This window comes from Lagenorhynchus albirostris, chromosome 2, assembly GCF_949774975.1.
Source record: "Lagenorhynchus albirostris chromosome 2, mLagAlb1.1, whole genome shotgun sequence".
NCBI lineage: Eukaryota > Metazoa > Chordata > Mammalia > Artiodactyla > Delphinidae > Lagenorhynchus > Lagenorhynchus albirostris.
In genome coordinates, this window is record NC_083096.1 from 27,306,275 (window position 1) to 27,322,214 (window position 15,940).

At 34.2% G+C, this 15,940-nt stretch overlaps 1 protein-coding gene across 1 annotated transcript in view; it reads left to right on the forward strand.

Moving 5' to 3' along the window:
* AKT3 (AKT serine/threonine kinase 3) overlaps positions 1–15,940 on the forward strand; it is a 393,469-nt gene that overhangs the window by 133,896 nt on the left and 243,633 nt on the right. The window contains exon 5 of the mRNA XM_060128626.1: positions 13,457–13,582. Coding sequence (XP_059984609.1) covers positions 13,457–13,582 — 126 coding nt within the window. The remainder of the gene's footprint in view (positions 1–13,456; positions 13,583–15,940) is intronic.

A 15,940-nucleotide genomic window follows, 5' to 3' on the forward strand; every position in this document is an offset into this window, starting at 1 on the left:
TTAAAATCTAGTTTACCCAAAGTTATGCCAAGTAATGGCATAGTTCCTAAGTGGAGAAATATACCCTAAATTTTAGAAGCAAGGACTTTTCTTAAAAGTAAATACAAATTCTAAATAAAAGCATCTTTCTACTAAGTGGAAACAATATGTCAGGAGATCTTACTGTCCAAAAGAAAATTTTATTTACCTGCTTCTGATAATTTTTATCTCCTTTCAACAGGTCATTCACTATAAGACAGCTCTTCGTTTTCGAGGCTGTGTTTATTTGGGGGGTGGCCGGGGGAGGGTGGTGGTGATGTGCAGTTTGGACTTGGATAGTCACTAATTAACTTACACCTAAAACTCTGACATGAAGGTTAGCACTTTTCACATTCTTAAATTAAAAGTCTGTCAGGCCACTGGTCTATACAGGGTGAGTTATCCAGTGTTTTGTACATCCTAAAAAAATCTTTGACAAGTGAATACCAGAAAATGTTTTTCCTACTTTGTGTGAAATAGGTACTTTCTGAGGAAAAGGAATAAAACACCCAATGCACATTGCATTGGATTCTAGAAAGTAAATTGATAATCCTTATGCTATGTAAAGATTTTTATAGTTTCAGAATCAGCATGAAAATTAAGTGGGTGCTTTGATCCTTCACTGCCAGTTTGTCATTCATATTATACTTTATTAATAAATGAGTGGTTCATAACAAATGAGCCTATTGGCTGTTAGCTGCTTATAAGAAGAAACTGGAACCCCTATTTAGTTTGGGACTGAATGTTAATCTCTGTGAAGTACTTTATCTTTACTGAAAGATTTGTATGTTCTCATGTCCTGCAATTTTTAAAAAGCAAATTATTCTACAGAGACCATTATAATAGAAACTTAATATTTAAACAGCACAGAATCATTTATATAATTTTGCATTTTATTATATTTTGAATAACTTTCATGATATTGAGTCTTCAAGTCATTTTCCTTCATGATGCCTTGGTTTTAAGAAAATCTTTCCTCTCAAACTTACTGGAAACATTTGAAAACGAGTGTTATTTGCTTGTAGAATTATGGATAATGACAAGAAAAGAAATCAGTGAGCAAATATACAGGTTGTTTTATTAAAATTTATTTTTATTAGAATGGTAGGTAAAGACTGTTTTCTGTAATTTCTGTCTATGTGTTAGGTAATACTGCCCTCAGAGGGCCAAGGTAAGTAAATTCATTTTTAATGTTGAGAAGCAGCTTTTCTGCTGTTTATCTGATCTTTAAACTTGCTCTGGGGAGGAAAAATGGACTTCTTTGAATCATTGAATAGCGTTTGATTTATGGTTGCATCTCTTTGATTTGTTCTGTTCTTTAAATGTGTTAGCTGTATCTGTGTACCTCACTTTGATGACAGCCTCTAAGCATGTTCAGTTCTTTTCTAAGAAAATTATAACAGACGACTGGCCACATATTGCCAAATTAGATTGGTTTACAAAGAGGATAAGAAAATTACCTAGAAAAGTTAAGATGATTTTACTGGGTGTGTGGGTGTGTTTTACTTTTTGTCTCTTTGATAGCAAATATTCTGGTATTCAAAATTATTTGAACCACGCTTTTGAATGTATGGCAGCATTCATTGAAATGGAAGTATTATATTCCCTTCAGTTTTATCAACTTAAGCTTAATCACATCTTTCAAATACAATAAATCCAGAATAATGTACTTCACTGGATATATAATTGTTATATGTAAATATAAATATACTAAAAGTTGAAATACACTATTATTCCATTTATAAAAGCCTAACATTAATGTGTGGTTTAACATGTCTCTGAATTCAGAGTACTTAAGATTAAATGATAATTAACTTGTGTAATAAAGAAGTAAAGTGGGAAAGGCCTGATGTGAAAATAATGAGTTGCATGCTTTTGCCTTTTGCTTTTTGTATGTAGTAACTTTCTTATGAGATAATTTGAAACAAACATTGAAATGTTTAGTAGTAAATCCAAGGGAGTGCTTGCTTTTGTTTTTTCCCCTGGAGTTAACTTGATACTGAATTAAGAAGGACTATTTCTGTGACAGCAATACCAGTTTTTAGTGAAAGACTTCAATTGGTCGAGCATAAATGACATGTAATTCATTATTATCAGTAATAATGGGGGATAAAAATAGGATATAAGCAAAGTGAATAACAAAAATTGAAACTTTATCCACTAAAAAACAGCACGTACTTTGCTCAACTAATGTGGAACAGTGATAGTCTGTATAAATGAAATTAACAAATTACATTTGAAATTTTTTTTGTTTTTTGTTGTTGGTTTTTTGTCTGTTTTGTTTTGTTCTGGGGGGGGGGCGGTTGGTAGCCCGTACAGGGAACAAACCCTACATTTGAAATGTTTTAAAATTATATGTTTCAGGTGTATAGCATTATAATTCAATATCTATATATACTACAGAGTGATCACCATACGGTTGATCCCCTCTACCTATTTTGCCCATGCCCCAAGCCTCCTTCTCCTCTGACAGCCGCCAATCTGCTCTCTGTATCTACGAGTTTGTTTTTGTTTGTTCATTTGTTTTTTGATATTCCACATATGAGTGAAACCATATGGTGTTTGTCTTTGTCTGACTTTAGCCTAATACCTTCAAGGTCTATCCATGTTGCTAATGGCAGGATTTCATTCTTTATTTATGGCTGAGTAGTATTCCATTATATATATTGTGGTATAGATTGTGTGTATATACACCACGTCTTCTTTATCCATTCATCCATTGATGGATACTTAGGTTGTTTCCATATCTCGGCTATTGTAAATAATGTTGCTGAACATAGGGGTACAGATATCTTTGTGAATTAGTGTTTTCATGTTCTTTGGATAAAGCTACCCCAGAAGTGGGGTAGCTGGGTCATATGGTAGTTCTATTCTTAATTTTTGGAGGAAACTCTATACTGTTTTCCATAGTGGCTGCACCAGTTTACAGTCCCACCAGCAGCAGCCTGGAGTTCCCTTTTCTCCACACCTTCTCCAGCATTTGTTATTTCTTGTAACAAATCACGTTTTATTTTATTTTATTAATTTATTTATTTTTACATTTTATTTTAAATACTCGATTTACTTTTGTGCAGTTTAATACGTTGTACATATTAGGCACTCACTAAGTCTTTTTTGACTAGCCGTACTTTTAAGAGGTTTTATTTATTTAACAAATGCTTGTGTAATGCTTACTATGAGCCAGATGTTCTGTGTGCTTTACAAGTACTAATTTATTTCTTCTTCACTACTGTTGTCCCCACTTTCCAAAAGAGGAAGCTGAGTCACAGAGAGATTAAACAGCATGCCCAAAGGCACACAACTAGTGAGTGGCAGAGTTGGCATTTGAACTCTGGACTTCACATAATGTGTGCTCTGATTTTTATTCAGATCTCAACTTTGTCCTTTACTTGTTACCAGTGTCTCAGAGCCTTGGCATCACTGTCTGTGTAACGTGAGGACGTCCTAGCACCAGTCTCTCCATGCCTATGTGAAGAGGTCTCTTGTGCATAATTCCTGAGCACAGTGCTTGGCTCAGTACATTCAAGTGCCCTTGCCTGCCTTGCTTTCACGACTTACATACTGTGATACAAGTCTCAGTAAGTCTCAGTAAGTATATCGCCTAGGGAAAACAAAGGAGGGAAGAGAGAAGTTACGAAAGGCCATGGATTCATCCTCAGAATGTGATTTGATGCACTGCAATTTTTGGGTCCCATGCTATTGGGAAGCTATTATAGGAGACACTCCATTGGTGAGAGTCCAAGATAAAACCTGATTCAATTTTGTTGAGTTTTGTTCTATAAGGCAGTGATTTTAATATAGGGGTGGGAAGGTTGAATCACCTGAGGGTTTTTTCAAATGTCACAGGCCTCCTCCTGATGAGCAGGCATACAACTTTCTCTGCCAACTCCCTGTCCCTGCCATAGTGAGACACTATTATTGTATATATTGTTGCATATTTTACCCATCAGGTGTTACAACAGAAAAATGGATTGAGCTTTGCAGGGTTGTGTTATAGTGGGATTTCTATTTGAAAGAGCTTTTCTGGCATGAGTGTAGTCCCTGTTCTGCATAGTGGTAGGTTTATTCATCCATTCAGTTACTAGAAAATGCCAGCCTTCTCTGTGGTAGGTGCTGGTGGTACATGTAAGTAGGTTTGCAAATGGACTCAGCCCTTCCATGTTTGATACTCATTAAGACTGTTTATTGCAATGTAAGATATTACGTTGATTTTAATATTTAGAGAATATGATGTGGTGAAATGCAAAATATTTACAGTAAGGAAGTTGTAAAAATTTCTATTAAAGTCTTTTTAAATTGGTCCATTTCTTTGAAATAGTTTAAAATTCTGTTGGCCCTAGCTACTCTGTTAAAATACTGCAGGAATGACTGTATGCTTAATGCAGTGTGTGGAGTTGGAGACTTTTTCCTTATAATGCAGGAAGCAGATTAAAAAGAAAGCTTTGCTTTTGCAATCTACAAGGGCATAAATGTAAGCAAAATAATAATTTAGTTCACATTTAACCCAGCAGGAAGCTGAGTACAGATTGAGTAATTCTCCACAACATATCTACTGCTAAGTAAACTAATCTCACGGTTTATTCTTCATTAAATTGCCAAGATGCTGTTTTTCTGTTGACTAGTTTGTATGTGTGCTTTGTTCTCTCTCTCTCTCTCCATTTTCCTTGCTTTTCTCTCACATTAAAACTTAATACTATAACTCTATTAAGATATTCTTATGTTTAAAAGAATAATTAGTAAGTATCACATTTTTGGCTTACAGTGTAATGTTTCCTAAAAACAAAGGGAACCAGGATTTGATTAACTAATTTACAGAATACCATGAAACAAGTTCCAGAATGTTTAAAGGTAGATGGTAATTGTGCAATTTTCTGGATAACAAAAGAAAATTATAAAGTAGACTAAGTACTGGCAGACCCGGCATTCTGAGATCTTAGAGAAGCTGGCATTCCAACATCTTGTGGTATTCAGTGCATAGGTACTTTTCTCATGATTGCTTCAAGCTTCAAAGCAAAACATGGATCCCAGGCTTCTTTAGGAAGTAGATATGAAAACTATATTTAATATAAAAATGACAAGTTCATGCATTATGCAGTGGAAGCAAAATTTCTTGACTATAATATACTTTTCAAAATAATCATGAAAGAGCATATGTGGTAAAGCAGAGGAATGTGGGTACATCTGGAAAGCATTTAAGGCATCTTGGAAGCATGATGCGAAATTACCAAAATTGTAAACACCTTCCATCTGGCCAGTTGCAGTGGTAACATTGACTAGTACAAGAGCAGACAAATCTCTCAGTGACCTTATGGGATAGTCATACAACCTGGGTGAAATCATCATAAAGATCTGATTGTTTTGCAATATGACCTCATGAATCAATACTATACAGAAAATCATGAGAGAAAAAGACAGGCCTGGGCAGTATCTTGAAATATGAAAGGGAAAAGTGTGTTATATGTTATGCTGGATGGAAATAGTATCATAAACTATATAACTGTGCTTCTCTGCTTGCATTGTCATGAGGCTTCAAAGAGGAAGGGGTGCAGGGCCTCATCTTGAATTAACACAGCAGCAAACCTGGATTGACACAGTTCATTTGTGAAACGTTGAATGACCATATGCTGATACTGCTTCCAGTCTCTTCCCCCACAGAAATGCATCAAACAGCAAATATTATTGAACACCTTTTTCACAAGGCACATAAGTTGCTATTTGGAAATGCCAAGGCATAGGAGATATTGCCATCCCTCGGTATGACCTCCTGGAGCATTAAAAATGATTAAAGAAGTGGAAGAAGTTTTCGTTTTGAATTGTAATTGCTCAGTCATCTGCTTTTCTCTAGCTCTATTTTCACTGCTGCCTACTATACTTAAAGCTCCATGAGGGCAGGTGCTATGCCTGTATCATTCATTGCTGCATTCTCAGTGCTTTTTTAAGTGCCTTTTTTAGTAAGTATTTTGACACTCACTAAATATTTTTGAATGAGTGAATCTATTAGAAGCCCATTTCCCCAAATTTTAAATAAAAATGTTTAAAGAACCTTATTTGATCTGTGATGCTCATTGAGCAGTACCTTAAAATGACTGAGCTGGGCAAGAGTCATTAATGCTTTTGGCATGTTTTGCAGACATCACCTAATTTTCAGAGGCTGGCAACACACATCCAGAGCTGGTTAATGGCTGTTTGTTGAAGAGATTGTATAGAAGACACCATAGAATTTAACAATTTTAATTTACCCAAGGGCAAAGAAAGAACATCCTTGAAAAGGAGTTAATGAGAGGGGAATGATAACCTAAAAATTTAGGTTTGCAGGAGATGGAAAAGAGTCAACATATATTCAGTAAGCACCTACAATGTTCAAAAGCACTTTCATTTATTAAAATTTCAGATTGTCCCTATGCAGTTGAAAAATTGTTATTATGCTAGCTCATTGCAATGTAGATAATATAAAAAAATTCTTTAAGATTATTTTCAAGACATCTATAAAACAGTATGATGATAATTTCAGTGAATAGAATAGAAACTCATTTCTTCTATTCCCTCAGAGATAGAAATAGGGCTTTTACGTAGAACTAATTGGAATATGATACTTGGATCTGCTATATAAAAATGTAACAGGCAATTTCAAGAATTGCAAATATTTTATTATGTTTATCATTATACATTTCTTCAGTAACTATATTTAGTTATAAGATATTTACAATATAGCACACTATTATGAATTATATATTCGGTATTCATTTATTTATAGTGCTAATATTTATTTTTGAAAATCCACTAGTGGAAAAAAGATTCTGCTGTGTTTTCTTTGAGGAAGTTCACATGTGTAAATTTGGTTGGCATCTGTCAACAAGCAGCAGAATATTTACAGTATTGTGAACCATAAAATTAAATAGATTTTATATTGAAATTAACATTAAGGCTCTTTTTGTCGTAGGTAAAAATTGACCCATGAAGACTTTTACTTAAGACCAATGGTTTCTTAAAATCATATAAATTTATTTTTATTGAAAGCTGTCATTTTTTGATTTAAAGCACTTTTTGGAAATTCTTAAAATACTTGTATTTTCATGGTATTGTACCCTGTGTATGTCATTTAATAAAAATAATTCAGAGAGATCTAAGACTTGTGCTTTTTTCTTTGGAAGACTAGTTACCTCTGTGATATCCTACCCCTATCTTTAAAAAAAAAGTAAAAGGTATTAAATCAGTGTTGTGTTTTGGTATTGGATAACCTGTTTTATTTCTTTAGCTAGGCTTTGTTTGATATACCTGAAACTAGTTAAAGAGACTTTTTTTTCTGCTGATGGAGTAAACTTATTACTTATTGCTGCCTATTGCCTCATTTATGTAAATACTCCTGAATAAGTGCTGTATTGAGTAGTAGAATGTTTAACGTGAGGTGAATTGTAAATATTACCATAAATGACAATGGCTTCATTTAATAATAACAATAATAATCTAACACTTGTTATATGCCAGGTAATGTTCTAAGTCCTTTTTATGTCCTTCCAAACCCTTCAGGTAGGTACTGTTATGATTCTCATTTTTCAGGTGAGGAAACTAAGGTGTAGAGAGGTTAATTTCCTGCAGCTGATAAATGGAAGAGTCAGAATTCAAACTCAAGCTATTATCCCTCAGAGATGACAAAGACAAATAATATTACATCCTAAATACTTGGATTGTGGGACTTCCCTGGCGGTCCAGTGGTTAAGATTCTGCACTTCCAATGCAGAGGACACGGTTTCGATCCCTGGTCGAGGAACTAAGATCCCACGTGCCGCGTGGTGCAGCCAAGAAAAAAACGTGGACTGTGATTAAACAAGAAAATACAATATAAAAAACTCAATATTTTCAGGAAAGCTAAGTTTCAGCTTTATGACGAGTCAACACAATAATGCCTCTTTCCTGACATGCATGTGAGAATGCCTTCAGCCTCTTCCTTAGCGAGTGATTAGCTTTTGAAGCCTCTGTTATAGCAAGTATGAGGGGCCATTGGTAATTTTAAAAGCTATATCACCTGTCTCTATAACAGAAACCATCATTTTAGTTTGCTTTAAGAAATTACAAGAAGTAAATTATTAAGTAAGGTAAGAAAGCTGGCAAAAGTCCAGAATCTGAAGTCCTCATAACTAAGTAAAACTGTGAACTCCAGTAAACAGCTCCTTCCAACCCCACATTTCATAAATAGGATTCTCTGCTATTTATAGAAGTGATGTGGATTTTTCCCTCTGTATGCATAAGGTATTAACTATGAGTCTCTATACCACTCATGCCAAGAACTTAATCAGTAGGGTTTTGTTTGTTTGTTTGTTTGGTTTCTGTAAACAAGCCTTTGGTTATAGTGTTGAGACGCTGCATTAGTTTTCTAGGGCTGCTGTAACAAATTACGGAAAATTGGGTGGCTTAAAACAACAGACATTTATTCTCTCACAGTTCTGGAGGCCAGAAGTTAGAATCAAGGTATCAGCAGGTGTAAGCAGCAGGTGTAAGTTAGAATCCAGGTGTAAGGCTCCCTGTGGAGACTTCAGAGGAGAATCCTTGCCTCTTATAGCTTCTGATGCCTTCAGATAGTCCTTTGCTTGTGGTGCATCATTCCAATATCTGTCTCCGTGGTCACATTGCCTCTTCCTTTTCTCTATGTGTCAAATCTTCTGCTTCACTTTTATAGATATTTGTAATTGGATTTAGGGCTCACCCAGATAATCCAGGATAAGCTTCTCTTTTGAGAAGCTCCTCTTCTCAAAATCCTTTTGCCATGTAAGGTGTTAGTCCCAGTTTCCAGGGATTAGGGTGTATACATACATTTTGGGTTCACCATTCAGTCTACTACAGAAGCCAAAATATCAGAAACTTTGTTAGAAATTATATGTTGTGATGTTCGTAATAGCATACTTCAAAATATATAAAGCCTCCAGCCAAGGAGTATGAAAGAATTGGAAGCACGCATTAAGGTAGATAGAAAGTTGTGATGGAAATCTTGTCCAGGTGTAACTGTGGTGCTTGCTGACAGTGCATACAAATTTCGAATGTATATTGATGGGTATCAATAGAACAGTCTCTTCAGAGGCCTTGGTACCCCATAAATGCTGCTGCTTTATTTAACAAGACTTTCTCCCCATTATAACCAGGCTGTCTCTTAAATTAGTTGAAATCTATGGGCTATAAATATAAAAATATGATGCAGCTTGGTTTTAATGCAGCAGGTATAAACTTAGGTGTAAATGCTATGCTTAAAAAATAAAATGTGGTTGACTTTTAGCAGTCTATCTAAAAGGATTTGTGGCAGAGAGGGTAACTTTATTCTAGGCACTTAGCGCCTGTAAAAGCCAGGACTTTTTGGCCATATTTTTAGAGCAGCCTGAGAAGATGTGCCTTATTTGAACTTTCACTGCCTCAGCTGAGTGAATTAAGAAAGTGTTCCATGACCAGCTGGACAAGATCCGGTTTTCTTGGGAACCCCAAGGCTGCAGGAACAATTCTACTTTGCCATCAGTTAACACAGTGTCTTGCCAAGGTGTTGTGAAAAGCTATAACTTTTTTTATTCTTTTAAGCTAGGAATATTATCCTTCTTCTGTACTGGGTCTGGAAGGTGGCAATAAGCTCACTTTTTTCTTTTATTAATACCTTATGAGTTTGTGTCCTCATAAGGCCCATTTATTTGAGCCTTGGTTCCACTTTTGGAACTAGAAAATGAATAATTAGGCCAACACATCATGCTATTATATGAGCTTTAGTTAAGAATGTTTATAGGAACCTATAAAAAAGGATCCACTTTCAGGAATACTCAGAACCCTTCTGCAAATTTTAGGGGGCACCTGAAATCTTGTGTAATACTCATAAGCTTTATGAGTTAGAGACCATTTTTTGGGGGGAGTCTGTAACTGTGTTCCTAGCACCTAGAATAAATTAGTAAATACATGAATGCATCCAAGCACTTTCTCGGAAAGTCCATTCATACTATAGATGAAAAATGACAAGAAAATAAAAATTACCGTCAGGAGTCTTCATTGAAAGTTTGAGATCCACTATTAGCTTAGCGTGACAGTACAGTTGTTGATTAACTGAATCAATTCAAAATTAGTAATAAAATTTTGTGAGAAATACTTATTTTTATTTAATAAAGAAGGGAAATTTTGACTTTCCAGCTTCTCTTCTGGGTAAATGACTATCTCACAGTCTGGGTATAATGTATTACCTGTCAGGGATGCATAATAAATTTAGTTTTAAGAACTTTTTGGTAACCAGAAGTCCTGCTATAAACCACATAAAATACTTTAAATTTCTTAAGATTTGTTTAATAAAAAGATAAAATTTTGTGGTGATGTTTTGTGTCTTTCATCCGCACATGTAAATACTTAGTGGCAGACAGGAAATTGTTCGTAGAAATGAAAACTTTTATTTCTTTCAATTATACACTTTTTTTTGTTTGTTTGTTTTGCGGTACGCGGGCCTCTCACTGTTGTGGCCTCTCCCGTTGCGGAGCACAGGCTCCGGACGCGCAGGCTCAGCGGCCATGGCTCACAGGCCCAGCCGCTCCGCGGCATGTGGGAGCCTCCCGGACTGGGGCACGAACCCATGTCCCCTGCATCGGCAGGCGGACTCTCAACCACTGCGCCACCAGGGAAGCCCTACACTTTTAAAATAAATGTATTTAGTACTCTTAAAAAATAAGAAGAAATGATGCATGAGAAGAAATGGTGTTATCCGATTTTTTCTTTAAAATTTCCAGAATGAATTTGTTTCATTTTATCTTTGGTATAATTATTAAACCATTATTATTTAGCTTATCAGACTTATAGCACTTTGTACCTGTATAAATTTGTTATTGTTTTAAAATAGCATTTGAACTCTAAATATATTACTAATTAGAGAACATTTTATATTTTAAATTTTATATAGGAATACTTAAATATGAATGGAAAAATAAAACAATAAATACAATCAAGAAAGGAACAGGAACTGTTTCATTTTTTCATGGGGACTGTGGGTTTAGCATTCTGGTTTTATAAATTTGGCCTGTGTTTATTCATATTAGGGCCATTTATTTTTAAGTAAATTAAACTGAGGAGGGGTGTCAGGTTTTCCTTTTCTTTCCCTTAAGTTCCTCTTGTGTGCTTATATACTTGTGGGGAAGATATTCATATACATATTTATTCATTTAGTACGTTATTATTGAGCATTGATAAAGTGGCAGGCACTAGGTTGGGCACTTGGAGTGTATCACTTTAAGGAAAAAGAACTGACAATGTTTACTTCCGACGGTTAAAACTGAGTTTTAAAGCAAAGAGTAGAATTTTGGAGAACATATCTGCCATCATGAGCCTCACAGCTTCCTACTGCCTACTTTGATTTGTAGTGATAAGGAATATGATCGTATGATGAATTGTGTCAATATTTGGAAGACCAGTATAACTTGGTGGACCAGTGTTTTCTAAACGAACAGTGAGTGATGTTACAAAATCATGCAGAGTGTAAAAGATTCATTCAGTGTGAAATACAGACCAGTGGACTTCACATAGCAGAGTACAGAAAGTTCATTGATAATGGTTTCAAATTCCACATTGCAGTTAACCTTTTAGAAAGTGACTGTTTGTCAAATGCTGGTGTAGTATCAAAGAAAGACATCCATAACTATCTGAATACTCTGCCCTTTTCCAGCTACACATCTGTTTGAGCCAGACTTTTTTTTTTCTATATTTCAATCAAAACAACATACCATAACAGGTTAAAGCAGGTATGAGACTGGCTGTCTTCTGTTAAGCTAAAGATTAAAGAGACTTGCAAAGATGTAAAGCAGTTCTGCTCTTCACACTAACTTTTTTGTTTTAGAAAATAAAACTATTTTCATAAAAATATTAATGTTACATATAATGAGTCTATTGTTACTATTAAAGGAAGTAATAAGAATTTAAATTTTCTTTTCAGTTTCTAATACAGTAAACATTATAGATGTAATCTACATACACAAACTTTGTTGGGTGTATTTAAATATTAAAAGTATTTAAGGGTGTAAAGAGGTCTGAGATAAGAATTTGGAGAATTGCTGATTCAGAGGAATGACTCCACATCTGAAATACATGTTCGGGGTGAGATTATGGAAGAGCTCACATTTTATACTAAGAAACTGACACTTTACAGTAAACAGTAAGGAGTCAGAATATTTTTGAGCACAAAATGATATAATGAAAGCAGTACATAACAGACATTAGAATTATCTGGAGGTGATAGATGTATAAGATGGAAGGAGGGGGATGAGTAGAATGGGAGAGCAGTCACAGTGCATTAGCAGAAGGGCAGATGTAAGGTGTTAGGGCAGTTTGGGTTGGCTAAACGAGAGAGAGAGAGAGAGAGAGAGAGAGAGAGAGAGAGAGAGAGAGAGAGAGAGAGAGAGAGAGACTTGTGAAGGCAGTATTGACCTACCTACTGATAGGATAAGGAGAGGAAACAGTCAAGTGTTAGGTTTGAGCTTCGATAACTGGTGTCGAGAAACGGATTTGTAGGGAAAGCTGAACTGCTTTCAAATTTTTGTAGTGCTGTGATTAAGCACTTGAGATTGAAAAGCCAGGTAGAAATATCCAGTAGAGAACTGAAAATTGAGACCAGGGAGCCTTCCAGCTCTTAGAGTATCATGGAACACCACTGTTGCTTAAAATTTAAAAGAAGTATGAAGTAAGCAAATGGTGATCCGGTTGTTAAAAATTTATATTTTGGTGACTAGGTGATCGCTTACATCAAAATCTGATAAAATATACATTTATTGACTATTATGTGCTTGGCACTACCATGTGTTCTTAGTTATTACATTTGTGTGCATGAGTGTGTGTATGGTTTTTAAGCTCTATTAACCCATGTTCTTTCATTTCTGTGACTTGTTTACAGCATTTGTACAGTTTTTTCTCATTCATAACAATAAAATGTTGTTTAAACAAGTTACGATCAAGATTTAACAATGAAAACAGAATTTTTCCCTTTCTTTTAAAAAAATGACACAATTAGTTGTGGTACATGAAAGAGAAACATCTATTTCATGTCCCTCTTATGATGTGTTTTTTCATTGAAATTCCTTGATACTGTGTGTATGATTTATTTTCCAAGGCTTTTTAAAACGGCTGAAAATATGCTCTAACAACCATCTGATATGAAAAACTGAACAAAATGTGTACTCAGTTGAATGATTCTCTGAAGAAATAATGGTGCAAATGAATTATCAAAGTGTGAAATCATTAAAAACAAAACATGTTTGGGTTTTTATTGAATCTTAATTGCAGGCTTATGTATTTTCTTTTGTAAACTAAGTTAAAAGAAAATTGCCTATCTAAATTTTTGGAGGCCAGTGTTGTAGGACTTATATTGTACCATAATTTATTTTTCACATAAAAGCTGCTGTTCCTTTTTTCCCCCAGCATTAACATGCATGCTTTCCTCATGTAGGAGAATATATAAAAAACTGGAGGCCAAGATATTTCCTTTTGAAGACAGATGGCTCATTCATAGGATATAAAGAGAAACCCCAAGATGTGGATTTACCTTATCCCCTCAACAACTTTTCAGTAGCAAGTAAGTTAATTATAACTGTTGATTCACCTTGTATTTATTTATTTGTATGGCCTTATGTGTCACATATCATGGGATATATGAAAAGCCTATGAAAAAGTTTAGGTTTGTATTTAATAGAGAAATTTTCCGCTTGGATAGAATTTCAGTTCCTTAGCATAGGGATTATCGATAATATGTGGTCTTATATAATGCAAAATAGTTTAATATTTTTTATAGTTAGAACTTTGTGATAAAAACAATTCCTCAAATACATACCTCAAGTTTTTCTCTATAAAGTGTAAACAAAGACCTTTGAACTTGGTTGCTGGACTGAACTTCATTGTAAGATGTTGCAGTACTTAGTGCATCTCTAATCAAAGTTTCCTATCATAATTTTAGCTCTTTTGATGGATTGTATGATAAGAAACAAGTGATTTACATTAGACATTATTTTCTGGGGAGATTTTATGTTTGTAGTAAATTTTTCTTCCTTACAAATATCTAAAAAAATGTTTGTAATTTAAACTTATTTAGAAGTTGTATATTTGCTTGAACATAGCACAAAATAAACTGAAAGATGATGATTATAATTGTCATGACCAGGCTTTCAGATTGTTCAAATTACTGATTAATCAATGAAAGGAGTTTTCTGTGTTAATTTAGGAGTAAAGCATTTTAAAAGTTATGTTAACTTAAAACAAACTTGCGTAAGAGATAAAGTTTGTACCATTGGGATAAAATCTTTAACTAGACACCATTCTTAATTTTAATTTTGGCTGTATGTTGTTATCTATTAGCCACATTTAGAAAAGATGTGAGGGAAAATTAAAGCAAAAAAATAAATTAAAAATATAATAAATAGCAACATCAGAAAATGCAAGGTAGTAAAAATCCTTGAAGATTATAAAAGTCATTTTATCATTATATAGAGCCCCAGTTGTTTTTATGGATACTTTCTTTCAATTTTTTTAAACAAAAAGGTAAAACAGTAAACCAAAGAGTTTGTGAAATCTTACTTAAAAAAAAAATTCTCTGTTTATATAAGTGGATTGTTCCGTAGGGAATTTCATGTTTTAAAAAGTGAGAATACTGTTGTATTTGTGTATTAATTAAGAAAATAATTTTTTCTCTCCACCAAATTTATGGCTTTCTTTCAGAAGAAAATTATTTTAAAAATCCTATTGTCAATTGAAATAATATCTTGTACTTTGTATTGACTTTAAGAATGCATTTTCTTTCTAAAGATCTATTGTGCAAGCATTTGCTTTAAAGTGATAGAAATTGGCTTTTAAAACATAAGCAACATACATTATCATATCTGACCTAAAGCCAGTATGGTTTCTTAGTTTCTTCTATTTTACTAGCAAATGCTATTATTGGTTTGTCTGAAATAATTTATAAAGTACAGAACTCCTGTATCTGCTGATCAAAATGCAGCATTCTTTGACCTTATGAAATTTCACACCTCAACAAGTTTTAAAGACATACTGTATGTCACAGTCTGCCAACATCTGCTCTGACACTTCCACTGGCAGAGGCTGAAATAAATGCTGCACTCTTGAGGGGAAAACGTATTTAGTGACTGACAGTCAACTTATCCATGAAATTAATATTAGTCGACATCTGTAATCTTTGTTTGTATAATCAAGTAGTTGTGGATAGTTGACTCAAACTAATAAGTGAAGTTATAGACCGGCTCCTTAATTTTTGGAAGGGTGTTAATGTGGATCTTACACTAAATAAACTATTTTAAATTGATTATTTTTAACGCCTGACGTATTGCAATTGTAAGTTTTATAAATAATAATTATCTGAGGAAATAATGTGTAGTGAAATGGGCCCTGGTTGAAGAAATAGTTCAAATTTAAGCTCCACCAAAAGCCATGAGTATGACCTTGGGCAGGTCATTCTCTGAGATGCTGTGGTCTTTAGTCCCTTCATCAGCATAGTGAGAACATCTGGATTCAATGAATTTGTAAGGCCCTTTTGTCTCTAACATTCTGTGATTCTGAGGGGAGTTTGAGCAGGCTCTTGAAGAGTGAGTAGGAATTAAGCAAATTAAAATAGAGGTGAAGGATATTCCAGGCAGAGGGTAACAAAGAATGTTTTCATGAGATATTAAGAGAAGGAACAGTTGGAGCCAGAGAGGGTTACTCCACTAATAGTTTCCCTTTTGTCCTAGCCCACTTTAGTATATGAAAAAAGATACTCTTATATGAAAAAAGAAACTAGAAATACAAGGTATTTCGAAGCTACTTTGGGAAATGTTACATATACACATGTATTCCATTCATAGCTACAATGAGTCCCCTATTTTTCCTGATAATTAAAAATGGTACTTCAAAAATTAATCTTTGTGGGTGTTAATGAAATTTTACC